At 35.1% G+C, this 26,570-nt stretch overlaps 1 protein-coding gene across 4 annotated transcripts in view; it reads left to right on the top strand.

The window, feature by feature from the left end:
• The window catches only part of LOC149799449 (E3 ubiquitin-protein ligase TRIM33-like), a 30,378-nt gene extending 5,425 nt beyond the window's left edge, over positions 1–24,953 (top strand). For 2 of the 4 annotated variants that reach the window (XM_089958796.1, XM_089958795.1), the window contains 6 exons: positions 8,065–9,607; positions 10,746–10,856; positions 13,935–13,979; positions 18,571–18,657; positions 19,041–19,217; positions 20,973–24,953. In XM_089958796.1, the coding sequence (XP_089814922.1) occupies positions 8,083–9,607; positions 10,746–10,856; positions 13,935–13,979; positions 18,571–18,657; positions 19,041–19,217; positions 20,973–21,628 (2,601 nt within the window). In that variant the 5' untranslated portion in view covers positions 8,065–8,082 and the 3' untranslated portion in view covers positions 21,629–24,953. The remainder of the gene's footprint in view (positions 1–8,064; positions 9,608–10,745; positions 10,857–13,934; positions 13,980–18,570; positions 18,658–19,040; positions 19,218–20,972) is intronic. The other 2 variants (XM_089958799.1, XM_089958798.1) reach the window with 2 other exon arrangements.
• The last annotated feature ends 1,617 nt before the right edge of the window (positions 24,954–26,570 follow it).

Below are 26,570 nucleotides of genomic sequence, written 5' to 3'. Positions count from 1 at the left end.
ATACATGAGGCAAGTAAAACAGTTTGATACTAGTTTTCGTTTCACCCTTCTAGGGAATAAAAACTTCCAAAATGTATACAATATTTTTTAAAATTAAGGCATCTAAAAATTTCTCAGTGTCCATAACGGTTGAATAGCAGCAAATACTATTAAAATCTGTTTCCACGATGTCATGATCGCAGTATGGAGTGTCCATCTTTATATTTAAATTTCTCAATACGTCCTGCATTAACCTCAATATTAAGTATGCTCCCTCTCAATTACAGAATATATTCATACAATTCCGCTTGTGTAAACAAAGTAGATAATCCTTAGCGCATACATCTGACTACAATATCCATCATACTCTCTATATGTCCTTTTATTCACCTCTGTGTGACAGTTCTGTATATCTTTAAACATCGACTTTAAAAAAATTCATCAAAGATATAAAAATTCCCCATACCATGGTTAAAGCAATCTTCACCAAAATCTATCTCAGTAAACTCAGTAAAAATGTATTAACATTATGAGCCCAAATTGAAGAGCTACTGCTGGTACCCTCAAGTCAATTTGGTTAACTGACTATCTTGCATTGAAAGGTTTTATTGTATAATATAATTTGGGCAATCGCTTATCTTGCATGTCAAAGAGTTTCAACCATTATTTGATTGGTGTGACGATATATACAGATTTAAGAGAATTACGGTCTAATTATCAATTAAAAAAGCAGTTAAGATTTTGATTTACTCCAGGACAAATTTAGTAAAATAATTAGAGCTTCACTAAAGACCTATATGTAAGATACAAAGGACAAATTAGCTTACTCATTTAATGGCATTATGTTTCCGCAATAGGTTCCGTGATTCTGGGTATTTTAAAACTGACAAGTCGAAGGATACTTGAAAATAATGTAGCATGAAATATAATCTGCCGACTATGATACTTCAGTGGAAACTATTAAGGATTTCTTTTTCCATTGTCATATTTTCTTTCAGAAATATGTGATCGTTTCTTGAAATTAAAATATTGGAACGTATTATTGTGTTAAGAAACAGCAATGCAATTTTAAAATACCACTCTTGAATTCCATCATTTTGTACAGATAATATACAATGTCGAAGATGATTACTGTTAAAAGTATTTTTATTAAATGTTTCATGAATAATAAATTGTGTGATTGAATATTTTAGTAACGAATAAGTGAAGTTAGAAGACAATGAAGATGATTGGACAATCTCGCCAAATCTATATACATTGAACATGAGAATAAAACGCAATTTAGAGTTAATGTTCTTGTGTTTCCTGCAACTCAGGTTAAGTAATCTGTCTTTTGTATTGATTTTTTTTCAATGTGTAGTAAGAACAACAATAACATGCATATTCAAGCAGCTTATTACATAAGCAAAATGAAAATATTTTCTAGCGAGTACAAACTTTTTTTTAATGCAATTCCCATTGTGTCACGATCCTCATTTCCCTTGATCTCGCGGCAACAAAACTTTTCAGCGCGATTTCGGATTATCGAAATTGAGAATGGTTGTGCTTGATTCTACTCTTGAGTTTCATATTTTTAACAAGAACACAGCTGCTAACATCGATGATCCAGATCTACTGTGACATAATGCGCCAACGATTCTTGGTCTCTTCTACCTACCTATCAACGTTGACTTTAAGGTACCCTAGATGTTTTCTTGCCACCTGTAATCCTTGTAATGAAACGAGATATTCTGCTGTTGACTTTGACATTTAAATATGGCGTTGATGTGGGTCTTTGAGTACACAGATATGCTTTAATTCGCATGTGCATCTCATTAAAAATGTATAGCTCTGCGTATTTGTTTACTTCGTGAACATCAGAGTTAAACTATAGAGCTCTTAGCGTGTTAAAATTTCATAAGTACACTTTCAGAAATTAGTAATGCATACACATAATGCATACACGTGGAAACTTCGTTTCTATATGACAAGGACAGGCAAAATAAACGTACTTAGTGTTATTGCAAGAGAAATTTCCTCAGCACACATGTGGCAGTTATTTTATTCAGCTTGCTTCAGAGGAAACATATTTTTCCTAACATGGATTAAAACTAAATGCCATCCCAGTTTATATCCAGCATGTGAAATAGCAGACATGATTTAAAAAAAACATTGATGATTTTTTTTTTCGCCCTCCCACAGATCATTAATTGTTATGCAACTATATTTACTTTTCTCGTCACAAACTGGGAAGAAAATCGGACTGACTGAACTTGTCATTATTTCATATCAAACATTTGATGCATAATGCTTTTAAAAACCGTATGCTCATGCTTATACTTACGCATTATGGCAGAATCGTGGTAATCATTCTGAGCAGGATATCGACTATCATCTGGTACACGTTGGATACCTAAACAAAGCTGACATACATCCTATTATGACATAAATAAAACTCTCAGTCCGGTCTTATTATTTAATGTATGCTGCTATGGTGTAACGCCTGCCAATTCTCCGTCTGAAGAGACCACTCAGGTTTTCTCACTGGTTAGAGCGTCCCCCTAAGTGCGAGAGGTCGCGGGTTCAAACCCCGGTCGAGTCATTCCAAAGACTAATAAAAATGGTACTAGCAGCTGCCTTGTTTGGCGCTCAGCGTTATCAGGTTAGTGTTAGGATTGGTTGGCCTGGGGTCAGGATAATGTGATTGGGTGAGACATGATGCTCCATGTCGGCGGCATGATGCCCCATTGCTAGGCATCACTACAAACTGCCACACTTCAGTGTAAAGATTTGACTGAAATATTTTTTAAAGCTACGTTGAAAATCCAAAGCGCGCGCGCACACACACACACATACACACACGAGCACGCGCACACACACAGAGCTAAATTGTTGCAGCGACAGATACATATTCAATGCTTAAATAAAAGTATTTCCGCCACTGTACTCATCCCTGGATTTTACTTTGAATAATACTTTATCCCATGTATCCATATATATATAATTATGTTTTATTCTAATGATTATTTGTATCATTATATGAAGTCGGTGTTGGGAAGATGTTTTTCAGCCCCAGTAATGAGCCAGTTGCTAGGAGCAGACGTCATAATGCACATCATTTACAAGGGTTTTTGACAATATGGATTAATTTCGTAAAATGGACCCTCCTAATTTCTAAACACGGGAATGATCTGGATATTTTTAGACAAATGTTTTTAGTAATTTGAGATAAGAATAGTTCTTTGTATTAGGTTTCTGGTCATATTGTTGTCGCATGTCGTGAATTAATATTATTCGGCTTAGAAAGGCTTACTATGGGATCACACCAATTATTAGAGTTTAATGATATGTGTCATTAGTTGATTAGAGAAAATTTTGTATAGTGTTTGCGTGTTCAAGGACCTTTCAGTTTACAACAACTGTTGTCATAAGGTCCTTGGAAATGGAAGCAAACATGGACTACCAAGCCGCACTTGTTGGATTCGATCGGTGTGAGATCCCTTGCGTTTAACAGTATAATCACCTTGCAAATCTTTATAACATGCTTAGCTAATTCGATTTTACTTTGCACAATGTAATGTGCATGTAAGAATATTACACTCCAAATGTAAAAAAATGGCATTGTCAAATCTGCACAGATCAAGACCTAAGCGAAGGTCCTGCCCATCTGACCTTTGTCCTCGTCATCAGCTTGTCTTCAAATAGTGAAAAACTTCAGAAATGCACGAGGCCGATCCAGTGGCTTAGTGTTAAAATGTCCGTCTCAGATGCGGAAGGTCGCGGGTTCAAACCTCAGCCGAGTCATACTAATAAAAATAATACTAACAGCCGCCTCGCTAGGCGCTCAGCATTAAGACGTTAGCGTTAGGAAAGTCCGGCCTGGTGTAAGAATAATGTGACTGGGTGGGACATCACGATACATGTCTGCGGCATGATGCCCAAGTGCTAGACATCACTATAAACTGCCACACTGCAGACATCGTAGCGATATGACTGATTTTTGTTAAAGCTACGTTAAAAATCCAAATATCACACACACACACACACACACACACACACACACACACAGAGCAACATAAGTAGATTGTTTAGTGCCGAGACAGTTGAAGTAAACTGCCTAGCCCTAGACCACACCTCAGTAATTGACCCAGGCTATTTCGATGGTAGGATTCGAACCCACGTTCCAATAGTAACAGGTCTGGCATGCTAACCACAGAACCATCATGACTCTCTCCAGACTTGGTAGTTGTGATCGATATTTATTACGTTTCAGTATGGTCATATGTTCCACTTATCAATTGCACTGTTAGCTGTAGTTTGTTAGCGTTTAAATGAATACAACACTTCCTGAAAAAAAACGTGCTTGATATAACACGGTTCAATCTTTCATTTCGGAGGATGGTTGTGGGGTAAGAGTGAGCAGGCAGAGGGGGTGGTGGTGCAAATTAATTTTTGTGAATATATTGCTTTTTATGGCAATTTGTTAAGCGCTTTGGCTATAGGTCATGTACCTTTACTGAATACAACTAATTAAAGTTAAGTAAAGATCAGTTTTCATACACAGCCATTCACTTCGCGAGGAGTCTAAAGATATTCGATGAAACTCTATTTTCATCGTATAACTTTATCGAACGAAACCACACATACAAAGGTGTTAATTGTGCACAGAATATAGCGCCTGTCATAGATGTATACTTATCTATATACAGTGAGTTATAGAAAAGAAAACCAATTTGTATATTTAATGGTCCTCATTTAATGCCCATGAATTTTGATTAACTCTCATATTCAGATAAAAACTGAAATAAGGTCGTTCAATTGAACAGGATGAAAATTAAGGTCCCGATATCTTTCATGTACCCTAACGTCATATTCAAAAATTGGAACGAGAAATTTATCCGTATTTTTTTTTATTCGAATGAAAATATGACTAATCGCAATTTTTCATAAGAAGTGTTAAATAAGATTTTTTTTTTATGAACGATCAATACATATTTAACCTATATTTGAAATGACTGTGTTGTTCCTGAGGTTAATTACCTTTCGGGATGTGTACCGGTTGTCAGTATCAACCTAACCACGTTTTTTATATCTCCCTTTTGACGACATATTTGCATATTAGACACATCTTATAGTCACACCTGTTAACAGGCCCGGCTTTATGATGTGCGGGGCCCAAAGCAGCAAGCGATGAGATCGGGGCCTCAAGCAAAATAAATTGCATTGCCGGGTTGATTTCCTGAAAGCGCGGGGCTTTGCCCTAGTGCCGGGCCTGCCTGTTAAATAATTTGCCTAGGAGGCAGGGCCAGTTCAAACCAAAAGGCTAACTAGGCGACTGCCTAGCGCGCCAAAATTTGGGGTACGAAAAACAATGTACACTGTTATTGATTTCTTATGATTAAATATGTAGACTAAAAATAAAATTAATAACTTAACAAACCGAATCATTTCTAATGAACAGTTTGTAATAAGTGATACCTCGAGGTAGTAGGTGGGGTGAGGTGCCGCAAGGTGGAAGGTTCGCCTAGAGCGCTAAACACTATTTCACAGGTCCTACAAAGTGGGCAAGAAATTAGGTAGGTAGGAACGTCGTTCGGTTGGTAGGTATATAGGTAAGTAGGTTGGCTGATTTTTGAACTTTAAAAAGTTCTACGAGATGGGAGCTTAATGCCTTTCCCAAAGACACATTGAGGTAGGCACACTCGGGCTGGCCTGGGCCCAAGACCCAAGGATTATGAGTCCGACGCTGTTCCAAATGAGCTAACGTCGCTCTCAGGTACGTATGTAGGTGGAAAGAAGATATATATGTGTGTATGTATAAAGACATTTTTGTTATAGGTAGGAAGGTAGGCATGTCGAAAGAATGAATGTATGTATGTATGTATGTATGTATGTATGTATGTATCTATATATATATATATATATATATATATATATATATATATATATATATATATATATATATATATATGTATGTGTGTATATATATATATGTATGTATGTGTGTGTGTGTGTGTATATATATATATATATATATATATATATATATATATATATATATATATATATATATATATATATATAATGTAAGATCGAATTCGTTGACTTTAATCATTCCATTAACGTGGTCCTTACCGTGATAAAAGGCCATTGCTGAGTTATCTTCTTAACTGACGTTCGAGACAGACATTATGTCCACAAATGAATGTTTGCTGATATGATTTACAGACTTGGTTTTCATATCTGGAATTTGTTGAAAGCCAGTTTCGCGCCATATAGTTAATCATATCAAGTTAAAATTGGGAGTGGTAAGTTGATTCCGTCGTTCTTCTTACTGGTGAAGTTTTACGTATATACTTATCCCCTCTACATATCAGGTATACGTACGGTATTGAATTTAATCTTATTAATATTATATAGCTGCATGGTATAATACTGACCGGTAAGCTTTTAATCTTTTTTCTTCTTCTCAGCAGATCGTGTATATGTGATATATATATCACGGCAATTTATCATACAACAAAGACTGATTTAACAACAGGCTCATATTCTTTATCTAAATACTCAATCTGGCATTATTACATGATCAGGCAGGTTTTTATCTGTACTCAGACTTTAAAATTACAAGTGTTGTTTGAGTACGTGTTAAAATTCCACTCTGCCCGTAATTGGTAATCAACTGTATTTACTCCGTAACTAGTCATGGAAGAATATCTATCATACATGGTTTTCTGTGTGCACGCGTTTACCAGAGCACACACAAAGGACGCTGTACTTTAGGGTTTAAACTCATCCATTGTGGTTAGAAATTTTTTGATCACACAGCAAAACGTGTATAATGCATATATGCACAAATACTGTTTGAAAGATAAGTCATAATTAAATCAGAATTTATGCTACTATGCGCTAGATATTCTAAAGCAAAGCTTAAGAATTCTTTACAAATTAAGCCAAAACTTAAACAGCTGTGCAAAAAAGAAACGATAACTAGCCAAACTTATGGAACATAATCATCTATACCAGTGGTTCCCAATGTTTTTCGGGTCACTGCCCCTTTGGTTATCCTTAGCGCTTCCTTCTCGACCCCGTAATAAGCATTATTCAACATTAGCGCCCCCTAGGTATATATATATATATATATATATATATATATATATATATATATATATATAGTGTAACATCGAATTCACTGACTATAATCAGTACAGCCCACATTGGAAACCACTGATATATACCATGTAAACGCTAATGTACTCTTATTTTAGAACCCTATTGATCTGACTTGAGATATTGGCATCCACTTAAAACGAAAATTTAGTTTATTCTTCGATTCTTTTTTTTAATTTTATAATAAAAAATTATTTTATATTTCACGTTTCCTGTATTATTCAAGAATCGTGACTACAAGATATTATTTTTAGATTATCCTAGCCTTATGCAAGTGTAGCTTAACTGTTTATACGTGACAGAATCCTACAAATTTCTTGTTTGTCAATGCTATTTTCGTGTCGCCTAATGGAGTTAGTAGAACCGTATATAACTTTATATAACACTCACGCACGCAGTAATACTGCTGATAGCAACGATTTCGATCTACCGTCACATAATTCACCAGAGATAATGCGCCAGCGATTCGGTATCAGTGCTGTTCGTATTACCTATAATTTAAAACAGTCAACGTAGAGACTGATCTGCCAGCGCATTATGCATATTTTGAAGTACGAAGTTCGCAAATAGTCGCGAGTTATGAGGGAAATAATTAATTTAGACTATTAATATAACCAACTAATGAAAGAGCAAATAAACAAATGAACATAAGAAAACACGAAATAACTGACTTACCAGCTGACTGATTATATAACAAACGAGCTAACTACCTCACTAATCGTCTGATTAACTAACTCACGAACGGATAAACTCACTAAACTACTAATCATTTAGCTAACTAAACTGCTATCCATATATTTTTCTCATATCATTTTCATCGGCTTAGGTTTGCTTAACAACATATTGTCAACAGCTAACACCGTATTTTCCATATGATATGATGTAACCACTATTATCATATCAATGTAACATTGTCTTTTTTTTCTTCGTTTCTTTCAGTCCGACATTTTCATAAAGATGACAAATCTGGATGACCTAGGAGAGGATTTCATGCTATGTGAAAAATGCAAGGATGAATATGATGATAACAAAAGATGCCCGAAGCTACTTCCTTGCCTCCATACTATCTGCAGCATATGCGCACAGACTTCAGCCAACAATGGCTTGATTCAGTGTCCCGTATGTACAGAAGAACATGTCTTAAATAACAATGAACCACTTCCAGTTGACAGCACTACTCAGAATATGTTTGACATGATCCGAATACAACGAGAATCCGGTATTATGTGCTCCGATTGTCCAGACGATGGAAAGGGAGTTAACTTTTGTAAGGAATGTTACGCATTTTTGTGTATCGAATGTACCACCGCGCACAAGAGGACGCATATAACAAGGCGGCATAGCATTACATCAATTCAGGGTTTAAAAAAATCAGGTTTGGAAAGTTTCATCCGGAAAGATAAATGTTCACACGAGGGTCACTTGGACCAGCAGTTAACTTTCTACTGCGATAAAAGGGACTGCCAAATTCCCATTTGCCCTTTATGCGCAGTGAAGGAGCACGGGGAAGTTAATGGTCATGTGATCAGAAACCTGGATGATGTGTGTAACGAGAATAAAGTTGAAGTCGAAAAGATGATGGGTGAAATGCTTAATAAAATTTCTGCGGTTTCCAGTTCTCTGAACTCTCTTGAAGCTCTGGAGAAATCTGTGGAAGAAAGGAAAAGAGAAATAAAAAATAATATTGACACTCTATTTGAATCATATGAAAACGTACTTCGAGAAAGAAGGGAAAATTTAAAACAGCGTATAGACGAAATATGTCGAGTTAAGAAGGAATCTATGGTGAAATTGCACCAGAATGTTAGTTTCTCAAAAACTAATATGGAGACCGCATGCAACTATGTCTCTCGAATGCTGGCTTTCACGAATCCGTGCGAGTTTCTTAGATTAAAGGGGTATATTCACCGTCGATTCCAGTCCCAAATGAAGTGCCACGCAGAGCAAGAGAGGAATAATTCGATAAAAATTGAATTCGATCCACAGATCGAGGACAAGACATTTCGAGAATTTGTTGGAAACATCGGCAGGATCGTTGACGACGGATCATCTGACATGAACGAAATAGAACGAGAATCAAATGCCAACATAACTGAGAGTGTTAGAAGCAAACCAGAAGACGTGGCCAAAGACCTTGAGAGTGAAGACGATATTGAGTTACGGAACGCCCAAAATGTACGACTGCTAAGTGACTTAGAAACGTCATATATCCGAGCTACGTCGCCAAAGATTGTATCCAACGGAAACTCTGCCTTCACCCCGGCGACACGAATGCCTCAGAAAAACAATGTTCATTTGCGAACAGCAAGATCGCTTGATTTTGAGACAGGCAGTAATGGTTTGAATGTAAAAGAAGCGACTAGAACCCTGGAGTCAAAATCCGAAACTCACACACTGGGGAGAACCCAGCCAAACGAGGTCATTAATACAAGCAGCAAGAGGCCAAACCTTACGTTAAATATGACCTTTCCTTCCTCTAAAGGTAATTGATGACAACGTCGCTCTCCTTTTGTCAGGATTATGTGTAAAGTAATAATTTTGGATAGGTTTTAACATACGTATATACTCTTAGTGTATAACAGACAATTTTGTGGACATGCTTTCACATACATTTGTACCATTGCGTGTAACATACACTTTTGGACAGGCTTGAATATACATCTGTAATATTATTGTATAACATAAATTTCTTAGCATACTTTGACATATATCTTTACTATTATCGTATCACGTGACAGTTTTGTGTAGGCTTTAACATACACATATCCTATTAACGAATATCATAACATTTTTGGACAGGCTTTAACATACATTTATACTATAATCGTATAACGTTAAACTTTTAGCAGCGAACACATTTATAATAAACAGATTTAGAGATGATTTAGAACGAGATCGTAAAAATCAAAATAGTAAATTTATATTTAGTGCAAAATTTCCAGATCATTAATCGCTAAAATGTATCTAGTCAAAATTAAAATCTGTTTTTGAATAAAAGAGCCAACTTTTATGTCTGTGGAATATATGGGCTGCGTGGCACACAAAGGAGTTAACTTTCTCTTAGTAGTAAAGAACTGGACTTCTTCTTTGATATTCGTTTGTTTTCGCTATAAGTCAGAGAGTTCTTAGGTATGGAAATAAGGAAACCAATTGTAGATACAATTAAATCTGTCCACATCAGACACTCAAAGAACCACAGACTTTGTCCTTTGTGGAAATTTGACCTCTACATAAAGATATAATATGTTAGTAAAATTAATTATGCGAGTTTATAACCGCGTCTTTCATGGCTATGCGTCCTTTTCAGGAAGGTGTCCACTATGACAGGTTTGACTATATTTTGTAGGTTAGACTCGAGGATGTGATTTCATTCCACTCGAAAAAAGTGTAGACGTTTCCCATATTTCTAAACTGTTAACTTGTGTCCAAAAACAATATACAGATTTATTTCGAATTGGGTCTGACAATGTTCAATTTAATATCATTATTAAGATTTCCTACATATTCCATCCTTCAAAATATACCCTATTTAACATTAACGAAGTATGTATGTTGAAGCGGATCATCATTGCAAAATCGAGACAGAGCATTGAGAACGATTACAAAATTTTAATTTTCAGGTGCCGTCAAGGTGTCTCCCATAGAAGACAACGTTCTGGGCCGCCCATTGCGACTGCGCTCTCCGGTTTTCTCGCCAAGGAAAGAACCCGTTGCTTTAGGCGATTTTCTCAGTGAGTATACATTTGATAGGTTGCATTTAAATTTGAAGGTTATAACGTTGCATTATTTGTAGTTATAATTTAGTCTTCACTTTATCAGTCAAATTGGTATGCATCAAAACAGAAGTATGCAACTTGGAAAAGAGAGTTCAGAGTCAATATACCTACTGAGTATTAATAGCCACATAGTGACTTATGTGAAATTGAACCGCCTTTTGGTACAGTTGTATATGTAGTGCGCCTATTTTCTATTTTCCTTTGTATTTTATACCACAGATGAGACAAAATATCAACCAAAACTTCCCCGATCTATCAAATAATTTTAATAAACACGACTCCCTCCTGACATAAAATTATTTCCCCCACTAAGTTCTCCCGTTTTGTTCGACATATTGTTGCACTATGCATATCTCGTTCGCGAAGATGGAATGACACTATGATGGCCGTTCTGTCACACTCAATAACTCCTTATAAATGTGTTCCAGAAAGATTTATTCCCCCTGGATACTCTTCTTATAAAAGAGGATTAAGTTTCTTATTTAAACATATTTTGATTGCTATTCCATTTTTTTTGTTGCTTGTTATATATTAATGTTTTTTTCTCTTTCACTTTGAATATACTGATTTATCTATTTCTTTTAAAATTAATCTAACACAGACCACTGTTGCTATGCTGCTTCTTGTTGCTAGGATTTTCTCTGTCTATTTAGAGGTTTTCGTATGACGTATTAGACTATGCATATTCCGTTCGCATAGATGGAACAAGGTTTTAACAGATTTAGTCATCATGTGTCCTATTATAAAAATCACCCCCCCAATAAAACCCAAACAAAAACATAATTACTTTTTTATTTAAACAGATTGCTGCCAAATATTTTGCTTTATTGTTGTGAAAGAATGTTGTCCACATTTTATTGAACTGCAAATATGGCGACCACTGTCACTATGTTGTTGTCTGTTGCTAACTTGCTAAGAATTTTCCCGTCTCCTTAAAACTCCGTGAATTTCGTACGGAGAGACATAAAGTTGTCACAAATGAAAATGTGTTTAGATACAGCCAGTAAGGGCAGCGATTTCGTACATATATAGCGGACCTGCTGGGTCTGTCCAGCTATCCGTATACTGACTAATGCCATATAGATAAACATTACGGCAAAACAGATGAAGAAGGTTTAGCATTATTCCAATCAGAGCAAGAAGGTAAAGATGATAAATACCGGAAGTACTGGGTCGGCCCATTTGTCCAGCTACTCATTATCATATTGTATTAGTTTACTTTTTCGGACAACTACTGCAGATATTAGGTACCAACTCTTAATACCAAGTCACTATCTATGCTTTATGAGACACTGAAATCATTCAGCCGTTTTCTTCCCAATCTTAATGGACGTGTGTACAAATCTGTGTTTGTAGCTTATTTATTGGCATCTAACTGGAAACAATGCTGCTGTACTTTTACAAAACGAAACTTGCTGATAAAAGTCAATTACATGAACACTGGGTTACCATATCTGAACTTTCAAAAATGAGGACAATCCATATCCGGATAGTGGGCGTGTCTGTATCATTATCTGTATAGAAATGTAAGAACCGAAAAGGTGGACATGTCCAGAAAAAAGATAATGTAAAGCATCCCAAATCAACAGAGATGTCATGGTTGATCACACACCTTCTTGTGATTTATGTGGCATTCGTTAATTACAGTGAGTTTTGATGTCAGTGATATTAGGGTAGATCACGCAAATACCAGTGAATTATGTTATTAGTTATTTGGTCAGCGTCAACGCACACCATATTGATCATTATATGCATACAACAGACCCAAGCGAATAATGCAATAACACAAAGGAAGCGCGAATTGCAAATGTCGAATTAATTTGTTTGCACAAGGACTGGACTCAAGATATTAATTATTTAAAGGAGCCTCGGGTGGACGAGTGGTCTAAATCTCGCGCCTTTAAAGATTACTGCCATCGCACCTTTGTCCGCGTGGGTTCTAGTCTCCGGCTCGGCCATTGTGGGTATGTGAGAAAGCTTGCCAGTAGCTTCCCGTGGGTCGATGGTTTTTACCGGGATTTTCCTGGATTCTTCCAGCAGCAGTTATACTGGCCACCATTAATCGCTTATCATTGGCTGAAAAAATGGCATTAAAACCCCCAAACAACAACAATAACAAATTATATGGAATAATGAGAACCAGTCTAAAAGGAGTGAAGATATATAAGTGCTTATTTCGGTTTGTTTGGCCACGTTTGGTTGATAACGAAAAGTAAACATTTTTGTTAAAATGATCTTGTAAGAACCATCCTATTTGTAACTGACAAGCTAAACAAAGTAGAGACAATATTTTATTGATGGAATTTCAGTCCTTTTACGGAGTTGACTTCGAAACTCTAATTTTTAAATTTGCATCCGATTCTTTAGGTGTGGAATTCAAAACACATATTTTAACCATTATGCAGACCACAAATATGCCTCATCTCGAGTGGATTCCTCTACACAGAAGCTTGCATCAAGGATGGGTATATGCTGAGAAATATTGATTTGATCATGAGCATTTAGAGATTCAGAAATTTAAAGTTACTGGATTACACGGTATTACAAAGGCAGCTGAATTAGTGCGTCCTGTAGTCGATTGTTGTACCCCCAAAATGCGACTGTACGCATATTTTAGTCATGTTCAGGAATTAACTTTATATGGATGCTTTTGCAATCATGGCACTGAATAAAGAAAAGAAAGGTAAAAAAGAAGAGAAAGGACGAAGAAACTAATAAGCTGGTTTGCGAACGAGAAGTAAGCAAGCAAGCGAGCAAACACCGTTAGCTAGCGAGCTAGATAAGTGTCGATACACGATTATAATACTTTTAGATGGAGCTTTATCAAACTTGCATTATATTCTAAGTAATATCAATATATATATATATATATATATATATATATATATATATATATATATATATATATATCGAGATCGATTGATCGATCGATCGGCTGATAGAGAGAGAGATTTTGCCTTGTTATAAAGCCTTGTTATCACGATTCGTCAAATTTAATCGTCTAATTTATTTAATGGCCTTGTTATTTTCCAGACGAGCTTCAAGCCAAGAGTAAATTATTTTTGAGGGATAACTTCGGTCAGTTACAATTAGCTGTCTTTCCTGCTCTTCGTATCTTTTGCATGTTACTAACCTGCTATATCTTAAATCATATATTCCATTACTGGACAATAACAGAGAACTACCCGAGGCTACCTTAGCTCTACAAGTTGCACCCATTTAACTGAGACATGGTGAAATACGTAGACATTTTTGCAAAGTTGCCAGATTCTGGAGAGCTGGGAAATGGTGCTGATGTTTTCGTAATGCTGCAATGATTATGACCAAACAATAATTGCTCCTGTAGTAAACAAACATTTTTTTGCAGCTCTGAAATTATTGCACGAGGTCGCTTGATGAGATTTACAAAGGAATGAATTGCCGCGGTTGTTTGAAAATATCCGTGGTAGCAGAGAATAAAAAAAAATAAAGGAGCGTGCTTCTGACCATATCGCTTTTAAAGTGTTTGGATAAAGCAGAAAATTTGTCCAGCAGCAATTGCAAGTGGTTTTGTTAAATACTGATTCACAAATACTGTAAAGTTATTTTCAGGTGCCAGATCAAAGGAATATGTAAACTCTGCTGAAAATATCTATGTTTTTAATCTTTCTTAAGCGAAATAGCACGTGACTAATAAAGTAAAGGTTAACTAAGCCAAAAGAGGACATGTGTCATGGTACAATGTTGATTAAAACTACTTACTAAAATAATTTCTTCGAGTTTATATCATCCAATAAAACCCAAGTTGCTATGATTTGGCTTTTTCAGATTTGCATGTAGTTTGCCCTTTTAGTTGCCAAGAAATCAATGGCTATATTTCAGAACACCATGTTAACGACGTTTGCCGAAAACAGAAATGAAATTAATATTTGAACTATTATAACAGGCGTCACAAAAAATCTAAGATTCCTCAATGTGGTTCTCTGTTGTTGTATTAATATTGTTCCAACAGAACGTTACCAATAATGATGGGAAAAAGAGCAAGAAACTAAAGAATCCACATAAATATGGCAGAAAATCACAACTCAATATCTGTCTTTCTAACAATGTTGGCTTTCAACATTAATTATTATATTTATTTAATCCATAGATTGCATTTTCCAGTAAATCTGCAGTTGGCAAAAATCTGTGCCACTTGACGTTTTTTTAATACATATTACCCTACGTAAACATATTCTTTCGGTTTGTATATATCTACCACGACGGTCTCTGTGTTGGTTTCTGGGAGCCGCGCTAGTTCAGTTGGATGAGATTGGGACATGTTATGTATATCTATATTATGTGTGTTGATTTTTTTCTTCAAGATTTCATATTGAAAGGTCAACTACTAAATAATATATATATATATATATATATATATATATATATATATATATATATATTTGTGGGTTTGTACTCTAAGATGGGGTTATTCATAGTATCAAGGATATTGATAAGTTCTTTTTTGAAGTAAACATGTTGATGAGTTCAGTACAGGTCATATGATTCCTCCAAAGGGAATCCAGCTAACCTAATTCTTGATTGCTGGATAATAAAGTACTGACCATGTTTACAATTAGTGATTTCGAAATGCCAAAATGAGCTTCTTTCTGCTTTCTGTATTGCTACTCAGTTTTGGATATAAGGGATGATTTACTGGAAATTAACACCAGTCTTAGAAGAGACAAATAAGTGTGATCATTTGAGTGGATTTATTTTTTATGTTGATTATTCATTGGAATTACAAAGTGCTCCGACCTTTTGGATTTAGTAACTGCTTGAATTGCTTCGAATTCGTTTAAAGGCGTTTTGGGTTATTTCTTTCTGATTCATCAAGACTCCATGCACATTCAACGACTGAACTTTATTTGGATTTCTATTACATATTCTTCCCAATTTCTTGTGACTGAGTCTTTAACGTCGGGGAATCTAATGACAAAAAAGGTAATGATCTTTCTCATAGTTACAGTCCCTATTGTAATCAAAACTTTTTCATTATATTTGTAAAATTATAAATTTGTATAACACGATTTTACAGAATAACACACTGTGCTTTCTGTTGTTTTTTTGTGATTGTTTTTACTTTGTCTTTTTGATGGTGGTTTAAATTTTTCCTTTTGAATATTGGTTTTTATTAGGTCTTTTTAATTATGTTTTTGAATATATAAGTTTAATGATGTTTTTGGTCTTTTTAATGGTGCATTTAATTGCGTTTTTGTAATGTTGATATTAATGTTATTTTAATGGTGGTTTTGTTTTCGTTGTAATAGTGGTTGTATTTTGTCTTTTTCAAATGAAACTGTCTGATCCAATGACAGAAAATGTATTGTATATTGTGATATACATGTGAATAAATATTTAGAACCAATAATATCACACAGCTGTGTAATAATATCTTTTCCCTGCAGCGAGTAGGTATCATGCAAGTTACTATTTTACTTTAACCAAAAATAGTACCTTTTAGAAAATATAACGAAGATTAACTGAAGGTATGAAATGCTTGAATAATGTCATTCCGATGGTGGAAGTTGTTTTCTTTCTTTTAACAAGACAACTAACCACTGAAGGTCAAAACGAATGGCATATGAAGGCTTGCACGGTTTACTACTCAAATGGATCATTTGTTTTACATACCCACTTAATTGTAAATGTTTGATCCGGTGTTCGATTCAGCTGTTTAGTCTTTATGTCCGCATTGCACACCCTGATTCAAACCACGTAGCTGCCTTCTTTGACCTTCGCGTGGTACTATTTATTATAAACTTCGTTTGAATTTTATCCATACAGTAAATATATAAATATTTAGAAAATATTTAGAAAGCGAAGAAAGGGGGGGGGGGGTATATAATAAATGCAAAACCACATTTTTCTTTTGTACTCAGTCGGGGGAAATAACTCGTTTGTTATTGCATGACTGCATTGATGTATCCCTACGCCATATCCAAATATTTCTTTTCACTGACTCGGAACAAATTACGCATGCAGTTTTGTGTACACATCTTTCGGTAAACAGTCAAGTGTGTCTCTTTGGACAAAATATGACGATGATCCGATTGCAGTCTGCTGTGTGTCTACGCTTGGTTTCCTCGTCTACTGTATAATCCTTGTGATATCCAGGTATCACGGTTAACTGCACTATCATCAGTACAAAAATACAGACGGGTAGGGTACCATGCATAGGGACACGATACCCAAGTCAATCGAATTCCAATCGGAATACTTTTGGGATTTTTTGGCAGTAGTAGCATTTAAGACCAAGTATGACTCAGTGGTGGACCTACTATGGATTTTACAAAAATAGTTTTAATGTGGAAGAACAGTTAATGGCATGCGAGGCTTTTTAGGGCTTTTGGCGGAAGGACCCGAGATGTTGTGATTGTTCGTTCTACAGTCACCAGTCTGTTATTTTCTAATCAATGAAAGTACAGGTCGAACGAGTTCCAGTAGCTGACAAGTTAGGAGGCGCATCGTCATTATTGTGAAAACCGAATGAGAGAAATTATCCCTACCCCCCAGCAACAACAAAACAAGCAAACATAAAAGAATCTTATGAACAGAACAACAAAACTTTGTCAATTACAGATGATAGAGCAAGAGAGATTTCGATGCACATAGCTATGATCTGTGTTACTGACCATATTTCACTATAATATTTTCGACTTCATCTTTCTAGTTCTGTGCATGGGTCTATACAAAAATATCCCTACTCATATTTACTCTGGGCTTTATTCAACCCGTATTTTGGTTTACTTTAATATCTCATTAATTTTATGTGCACACTCAATGTTTTAAGTAACAGCTTTGCATGCCTTTCTCACAAAACTCTCGTCATCAGGCTGAGCACGTTCCAGCATTTGCTTAGATCGTTTTTCACTGGCATGCACACTTACATTTCATCACGGTACGTGCTATGGTATTGTCTTAATATATATAATGCATTACGGTTGTGCGACTTCTTTAATAAAAATTCCCGTTCAAGTTGAATATATTTAAATTTAAATCATACATAGGATTTCTCAGAAATTGACACACACACACACACACACACACACACACACACACACACACAATCTGATAATGTTATTCGAACTCTAACTCAATAATCGTAATTCGTACCCATTTGTAAGTGTATCCATGTTCTAAAAATAATAACTAATGTCATCACTAAACAACAATGGCATTTTATACGCATGAAGTAAACAGACGCATAAATACCTCCCAGTATCATAAATATGTAGGTGTGTACATACATACATTCAGAAAGACAGACAAACATACACATACGTTCCTACCTACATACATACGGAAGGCAAACATTTAATATATTTACCGTCTTTCTTTCATAGATGCCTAATGATTGCTTAATTTAAATTGCAACAACACAGATTTTGGCTCATATTTTAGAAACTATGTTATCTTAAAATTTTTGCAGAAATATACAACTGCCAATTTTTGTCTCCCTTTTAAAATGAATAATTTTTTCCCACTCTTATTCAGAAAATGTTTGAACGGTTCCTCGTGAATATCAAAATGACACACACACGCACACACAGACACACACATACACACACATATATAAATATATATACATTCATACTTACATACATGTACATGGAATACATTATTGTCTTTATTACAAATATTTTAACAGGAGCAAGCTTGGATTCATCAGAAAGTCAGTACCCTTTCAATGCAAGCCTTCAGCCTGCGGCAGGAGGAAGTAACGGTTTCCATGACTGTACGTTTTTATTTGGTGCCTTTTTGTAATCTACATTATAACAGAGTAGCTGATAGTAATATTATTTGTTATTAATTTAATTTAAGCATTGGAAGTTAATTTAAATTGACAAATATTTCTCATAGTCAAAGGCAACTTTCTCTAAAAAAATACAATTTAAAATTTTTAATGCACATATGAACCTCTTGTTGCTTTCTTATCCATTATATCTGCCGGATTTCTCCATTATTATGAATATTTTATAAACTATAAAAAATGTCTGGGAATGTCTGCAAATAGCGTCATACTTGTAGGTTTTCAAATGTCTATTCAATATATTTAGCTCAATTTTTTCTTGAATTGAAATGAACATGGTTAGTAGACATGCACGTGCTTTTTTCTAGATGGCAACAATCGGCAGACACATGAAGTTTCTTATACACATGACAGGTCGCCTGTCATTCAGTCTCCGTCATCTTTGACGCAGTTCTTACCAGTATTCTCACCAACGACGCCAACAACACCCAGAACGCCAGTAAGTCCCGTTAACCAATCTGTCACCTCATTTGGAGACATACAGTGTAAGCAATAACTTTTTTCAAATCCATTATTTTTATATATTTGCGACATTACTAGCGTTTGACAAATCAAAAGCTGGTTTCACCTGGAGACGAATGCAATCTAAATGCGCTGTTTAGTCGCTGCTTCAATTTTAACCCTCTCTAACGTGCAAACATTTGGATATCCAATTAACTTTCACATCATAAATTTTACTGTGTCCAGTTAACTGTTTACTATATTTGATCACGGTCAGTGGTTTCTTGTTTGCTGTTTTCTTCAAGTCTTGTTATCTGTATGTTATGGTGTAGGAGGTTTGTTAAAAAGTTTCTGATATATATATATATATATATATATATATATATATATATATATATATATATATATATATATATATATATATATATATATATATATCTTTATGATGAATCTATAAGTTTGTTAGCGATGATTATGTTTACATTTGTTTATTTAAAAACGTTATTTTTTATAAATTATTTTCTCACTTGTCTTAGCATAGGTTCATCGAGAACAGAAGTCGCCATTTTCATTTATTTAACTTGCAGTTCGTCGATGTATACGTAACCATTTGTGTTTAAGCATTTAACGTCATACAAAATGCAAAATGCCCCCCTCACTGTCTTTAGATAATCTTACCTGGGTATATTTAAATCGAAATTGCACCACTAACCTTCCAGAGGAGTCACTTTAACCTTTATCAAAATGCTTTGCAAAATACAAACACAACCTACCTCAGTATCTTTAGGCTCTGTCCTGTTGGTAGTATAACAGAAACTGCAGCATGACAACCACCCCCTTCACATGACAACCACCCCCTTCACACACAAACCCAGCCATGTGCAGGCAGTATAAAAGATACTGCACCACGACCATCACCCCTTTAACACCCAAATCTTGTCATGTGCAGGCAGTATAACAGAAACTGCACCATAACCATCAACCTCTTACTAAATTTCGTATAAGATAACAATATTAACATATTCTGTGTGGTGTTAGATTCACTGCACTTACGGCAGTGCACTATACTTGCTTTTATTTTTACTGCATACATGAACTTTAAGATCGCAACATACTGACGTAGCACGATTTCAGTATAGCGATAATAATGACTATAATATACTAGTTCATGAAATTAGTGCTGAAATTAAAATTAATCAGTAACATTTTCGTTTTTTGTATGCAGGTCAAGTCTTGGAAACATAATATTCCGTTTTTAGGCTTTGGAACTGTCTGTGGTATGACACATTGATCACAAGGAAATAACCTGTTTTAGTAATGCGTTATTTATTGATTAATTTATGGTTCATGTACTAGCTATACATTTGAGTCTGGTTGCTATAGAGATATAGTAGATTTATCCAAATATATAAATATAAACAGAATTAGAATTTATTAGTGTGACCATTGTCATTTATGACGAAAAAAGATAGTACCAACGTAAAGTGTACAAGAGTGTCAACACACACACACACACACACTCCCCCCATGCGTTGAGAATCAATAGACAGAAAACGGATAAGAGTTGTTGAATTAAGTGAAAATGTTTCCCCACAAAGAGATGGTTTTCTTAATATCTTTCAAAAATATTTTAGATACTTAAGCAACTTTGAAAAGAAAATAAAAAAAATTAATAGAATAATGCTAAATGGTATATTTCAAGACGGTCTTTTGTTTTGATTTTTGTAAATTTTACAAAAGGTTAGAATGTAATATTTAAAAAAGTCAACAATACCTCTTAGTTCTTTGCTTATCTACAGGTCCAGATTTCCTTTTCGACTCAACGACGGCCCATCAAGAAAGAGAAGTTGTACACGATGGAAAGCTGCTAAGAAATAAGAAAACAGGAACCGGAATCGGTAGCAGTGACACATCCAACACGTCTAATGAACAATTTAAACAGTACAAAGGGACAAAGGGAACGCGTGGTTTCAAGGGTCAAGGGAAATTTTATTTTGAACTTGATGTAACTTTCAATATCCAACAACCACTTGAAGAAACATGGTTGGTCTTTGAAATCGGACTGTGTCGTCTAGAAGATATTGACAAACACCATACTGTCGAACGTCATGAGCATGCGCGATCGTTCTACGTAGCTAGATACCCAGAAGGTGGAAAGCTGGCTCAGGAATTCTGGCATGATCGCGACCTTCTTGCCTACGTCCCGCTTTCGGAAAATCAAGCGGGTCTTGAAGTTCATGTGACCTACGGATTTCTCCTCGATGCCCGACGGAAGAAATGGATAATACTAGATGTGGGTGCGGACCGTATCTTACACACTTTCGATGCGATCAATATGTCGCAGCCACTCTATCCAGTTTTCGGCTGCTACAACCCTGATATGATAAGTGTTGAGATGCTGTTGAAAACGGGATCTGATGTTAAGAGTCTGCCAAGATGTCTAAAGCCATATTGACATGCGATGTCTTCATTTAAAGAACAGATGGAAATGAACAATACTGTATTTAACACATTAAGGTAGTAGCCTACTGCTGAGCTCTGTAGCATCAAGGTCATGTAAGGTACACTAAAGTGGGTGGTAATATAGAAAGGTAGACAGATGTAGCTCTACAATGATACCAAATAATCTGGAGTTTCTAGTTGCACTACAAAATACAGAGGGAAAAACCTCATTTTTTTGGACCCGATTTTTTTCTACCCAAAATTCGCCCATGGTCGGAATCCGATTTTGTGTCCGGATTTTAGACTTTCTGGTCTCAGATCTAAGGCAGACCGGTATGAACTGCAAACAGACAGATGAACCTTTGCCAAAAATAGGATAAGATGGGCATTTGGAATAAAGAGTGGTCTCGATACGAAAATAATGGGTCCGTTAAGCAAAAAAAAAAATTAAAACATTCTAACTTTTACCCTTCTGCTCGTCCCCGAGCCAAATGGCTAATGAAAAGCGATGTTTCTAACACAGCTAGGCAGTATATTATTGGAAGATCACCTGGAAGTTGGTGTTTTAGGGTGTATTCAAAAATAGCTTTCAAAATGCGTTTCCTACTCGAATTTCAGACGAAAACAAAAGTGGTTAATGTGTTAATGGGTGCATTTTGATGACGTCACCAATTTTTTAAATCTTCCTTGCGTATTTAATCACTTGTGCATCGACGTTGCACATAAATTACAAATTTAGCGATTTCTTGACGATTTGTAATTTTTTCTTCAAAAATCCTTGTTAAAAGAACCCAAGTACTACATGCCAAAACAATGAATTAACTGTAACTTGTCTTGATAAATTACCTGGTTTTACCTAATGAACTATTTTGCCTGCATTGACGGAGTCGTTTTATATGTACCTATTTTTTCTATTGTAACGCTTCCGCTCCAGCTGCTTTCAAAATAACGCTTTCTATTTTCTCAAGGTGCCAAGGCCCCAACAGAATTGTTTTCTTATCTTATCATTTTAAAGGGTACCTGGATCGCATCACGTCTTTCTCTTTAATCAGCCAATTCAGCATTGTTCTTTTCAGGATCACAATGGTGACAACTAAAACGAAGCTGATCCAGCATAATGAATTCTGCGCAAAAACTGGTTTAATTTAATAACACTGTCTGGCGATACGTTTCATTCTGAGATGAAATTCAAAAGGAAAGTTTATCGATTTCTGACGGAAGTTTGTTTCTGGGCTAGGTTTTGCAGAACGACGTGTATGTAATTGTAGTGGACTGTCATAGCTGAGGGCTCAAGACTGGTTGGTCTCTGACTAGTTGGTGGTTAATATGAAACAAGCACGCTGTCAAATCATATAGGTACAGGGGAAGCCACTCAATATATCAAAATTTGTTTTACCTAGTGCCATACTATAATAATCCTTGACATTGTCCTTTGTGAATATGTGTGTTTTTTATAGAGTTGTCGGCTGAGTCATGTTTGTTTATGAACAAACACGTTTTGTATCATGTGTTCTCAGAAGCGAGTCCTTTGACAGCATGTTGGTTTTTGTTAAGGCTTCCGCTAAGCCAGGTCCTTTATGAGTAGGTGTACTTTCAAAACGTATCCATTATGTGAATGTGTGTTTGTAATAAAGGTGTCCTCTGAGATAGGTCCTTGATGATCAGGTTTATTTTGTTTAACGGTGTACCTAAGGCTTCTATTTGATGAACAGGTGCGGTCTGTATAACGGTCTCCACTAAAGCGGGTCTTTTATAAGCAGGTATGCTTTGCAAAAATGTATCCACTGAGGCAGGTCTTTAATGAGAATGATTTTTATTTATATGTATCAGATTAGCAGGTTTGCCCCTGTAAAACCACCCTAACCCCTAGGAGTGATTTTTTTTTGGAAATCATTATCCACATTAACATACAACCCCAAATTGTATCCCAAAGTTTAAACTGCGTTGGAGTGGCGGCTCAGTATAACTCGCACACACACGCACATCCAAACGGACATAATGTCACAATCTCCCGTTTTTCCAAACACCGCATCCATAACAAAGATTGTTTTTGCTCTAACTAGCAATTTACAATGATCCATTTGTTATTGTAATCACGGAGTCAAGTATTTGGTGACATCATTTTAATTTCATCTATGAAATCTCCACTGCCTGTATGTAAATAATTATGGTACTGAACGAATAGATGATGACGGGGTTTGTCAGAATGTGCCAAAAGACAATGCTACTAATTGGTTCTTGTCAAACTTCAAGCATACCGTGGCTAAGTTATTTTAATTAATTGATATTCTCTTCTATATCGACATGCTCAAACCACATTGCTGGTTTTTAATATGGGTTAATTGGAAAGATTTACTTCATGTTTATGCACCTTATAGTATTAAATGAGAGCTATTTTCATTTTTTTAAAAAAAAAAGTAAACCAAGAGCTGTGACGATAAAACAATTTCGAATTCAGAATATCGATATTTTATATATGTACGATAAAACTTATTGTCACACCCGCATCGCAATATGACTAATAATACATAAGAACAGAATTAATGGCATATTTTGTTACATTTATTAACGCTTACAAGTTGGCTAGTTATTAGAGTTGCGGACAGATTCAATTGCATGGATTTTTGTTTTTTGCTTTTTTTTGTTCAAACAATATTCTAGTGGGCAGGTAGTAATAATTTTCGATAACAAAGCAAAAATTATCCAATGTTAGCATAATGGAACAGTTTTTCCATACTATGTCAGGGTCATTTGAGTCTGGCCTTTTCTGCATTAGCTTTAGAACTCAGCCTAATAAAGAAAGCATCACAGATACACAAAAAAACAACATCAAAAGCAAAGAAAAATATATGCTATTTCAACGTATGTTTGTACGCTACCTCGTTTTCACCCCCAAAATTGCTTATATCAATATTCGAGGTAAAAACTTGCCTCAAATCAGACATGTTTTTCAACAATGGCGGTGATATTCATTATAGTGATACGGTCATATAGCAACCTCTTTAACATGATACGCAGTGTTGCATCCTCCGTAATGTGATACGTACAGAATTGCAACTTCTTTAACGTGATACGTACCATAACGTGGCGTCAATGGCGACACACATCCCTAAATAAAACAATCTTTTCAGTTGCCGATAAGAAAACTACAAACTGATATAACATTCTGAACATTTACTTTTTCGATAATTCTCGCTTTTCACATTTATGTCTTTACTAAACTATTTAATTGTCACATTATATTATATAGATAGCTTTCAATTTACAATTTAGTTTACAATTCAATATACCGAAATATATTCGATTCATTATTTTAGTATTAAATCTTGTATATTTTATCTGTCATGTTTTGTGTTGGTTTTTATGCTTATCTCAACATAACATCGCTCTATCATTATGATAGACGTACACTTTTAATTCTTAAATGTTGCCAGAATTTTCTTTATGATAGACATAGATGAATGGAAAGAGCCAAAAGTCAAGCTCATCAAGACAAAACGTTCAGACCAGCACGTAAATGACTGCACAAGTTTGTAGTCTAGTGTTTTCCATGTAAAATTCTATGACAAAATCGTGCAATATCCAGTCATACAGAAAACACTTTACTTACACCCAAGATGATTTACAATCAGATGCAAACCGAACGCTATCGAGATACAAATAAAAAATGAACACTGAAGCACGCAGTTATAAAGAAGAACATGTAAATACTTAATTATGAAAATTGGATGAACCAAGAAGAAGAAAGTCTCGAGTAATACCTTTTTTTCTTCTTCTGGAGTCAACCATATAGACTGAAAGAACAAAAGATACTATGCAAATGCTGCTGTTTATTATTGTGCTTCTGAGACTGATGATTTGTGTTTGCAAACGGATTCATTTCTTTCAAGACATTGTTAATTAAAAAGGCGACTGGCCAGTATTATGATTTGCTCGTGACAAGCTATTGATGTTTAAAATACAGAATAATTTTCGTTATTGGGTTTCCCCGTAACATCAAACATAAATCCAAAATACCATGAAAGAACGAAAACAGCGACTGGAAAACAAAGCAAAAGATCTTATTACATGTAACTCATAACCTTATATAAGATGACTCCCTTTAATTTATTCGAAAACGATGATTGTCATTTAATGCTTGAAAAATGATGAAAAGCACTGAATTAAGTGAATATTGGCTTCAAGTAGCGAATAATTTGGTAATAATGCATAATAAATGTTTCTAGTTTAGAAACAAGTGATATGTTTTTCACTACGTTGGCTTAACACTACACAACAATCTGGCTAAATAATTTGATTTTCATAATAATATCGCTATTGCAATATTGTTGTCAATTTGTAAACAACAGTATGTATGTATGTATATGTATGTATGTATGTATGTATGCTTATATTATTTTGGATTGCTATGCAAGCATGCATGTATGTATGTATGTATGTATGTATGTATGTATGTATGTATGTATGTATGTAGTTCTGATCTTGGTTAATCTCATAATTCATATGTTGTTTCTTTTCATCATCATGAAAATGTATTAAATTATGCCTAATGTATCTCTCTGGCTCTCTCCGTTTTGATGTTGAAGTCAATGTCGTGTGAAACAAAAATATGAGATGGTGTTGATTTCACAGTTAAGATCCCATTAAAAATGTACGTGAAAGTCGCAAGGTCAAGATTGGTCGTGCGACACCGTCAAATTACGGATACTGTTTTGCCAAAGATTTAATAAATCATTTGGATTACACATCGTAACCATAATATTGGTACGAATAGAAATAACTCATTCGGATTTTAAATGAAATAATATCAATCGTGATGCAGTGAAGTGCATATACCTGATGTGGCTGAGTAATATTGGATTTATTAAATACATTGCGTTACTATAGCAATGAAATTATTTTCTCTAACGGCAACGTGTTGCTTACAAAATCAGCTTTTGCACTGCATTGGTGTA

The sequence above is a fragment of the Sinohyriopsis cumingii genome, chromosome 5 (assembly GCF_028554795.1).
Source record: "Sinohyriopsis cumingii isolate HCF-2022 chromosome 5, ASM2855479v2, whole genome shotgun sequence".
NCBI classification, from domain to species: Eukaryota; Metazoa; Mollusca; class Bivalvia; order Unionida; family Unionidae; genus Sinohyriopsis; species Sinohyriopsis cumingii.
This window is presented reverse-complemented; position numbering and strand designations above follow the sequence as displayed.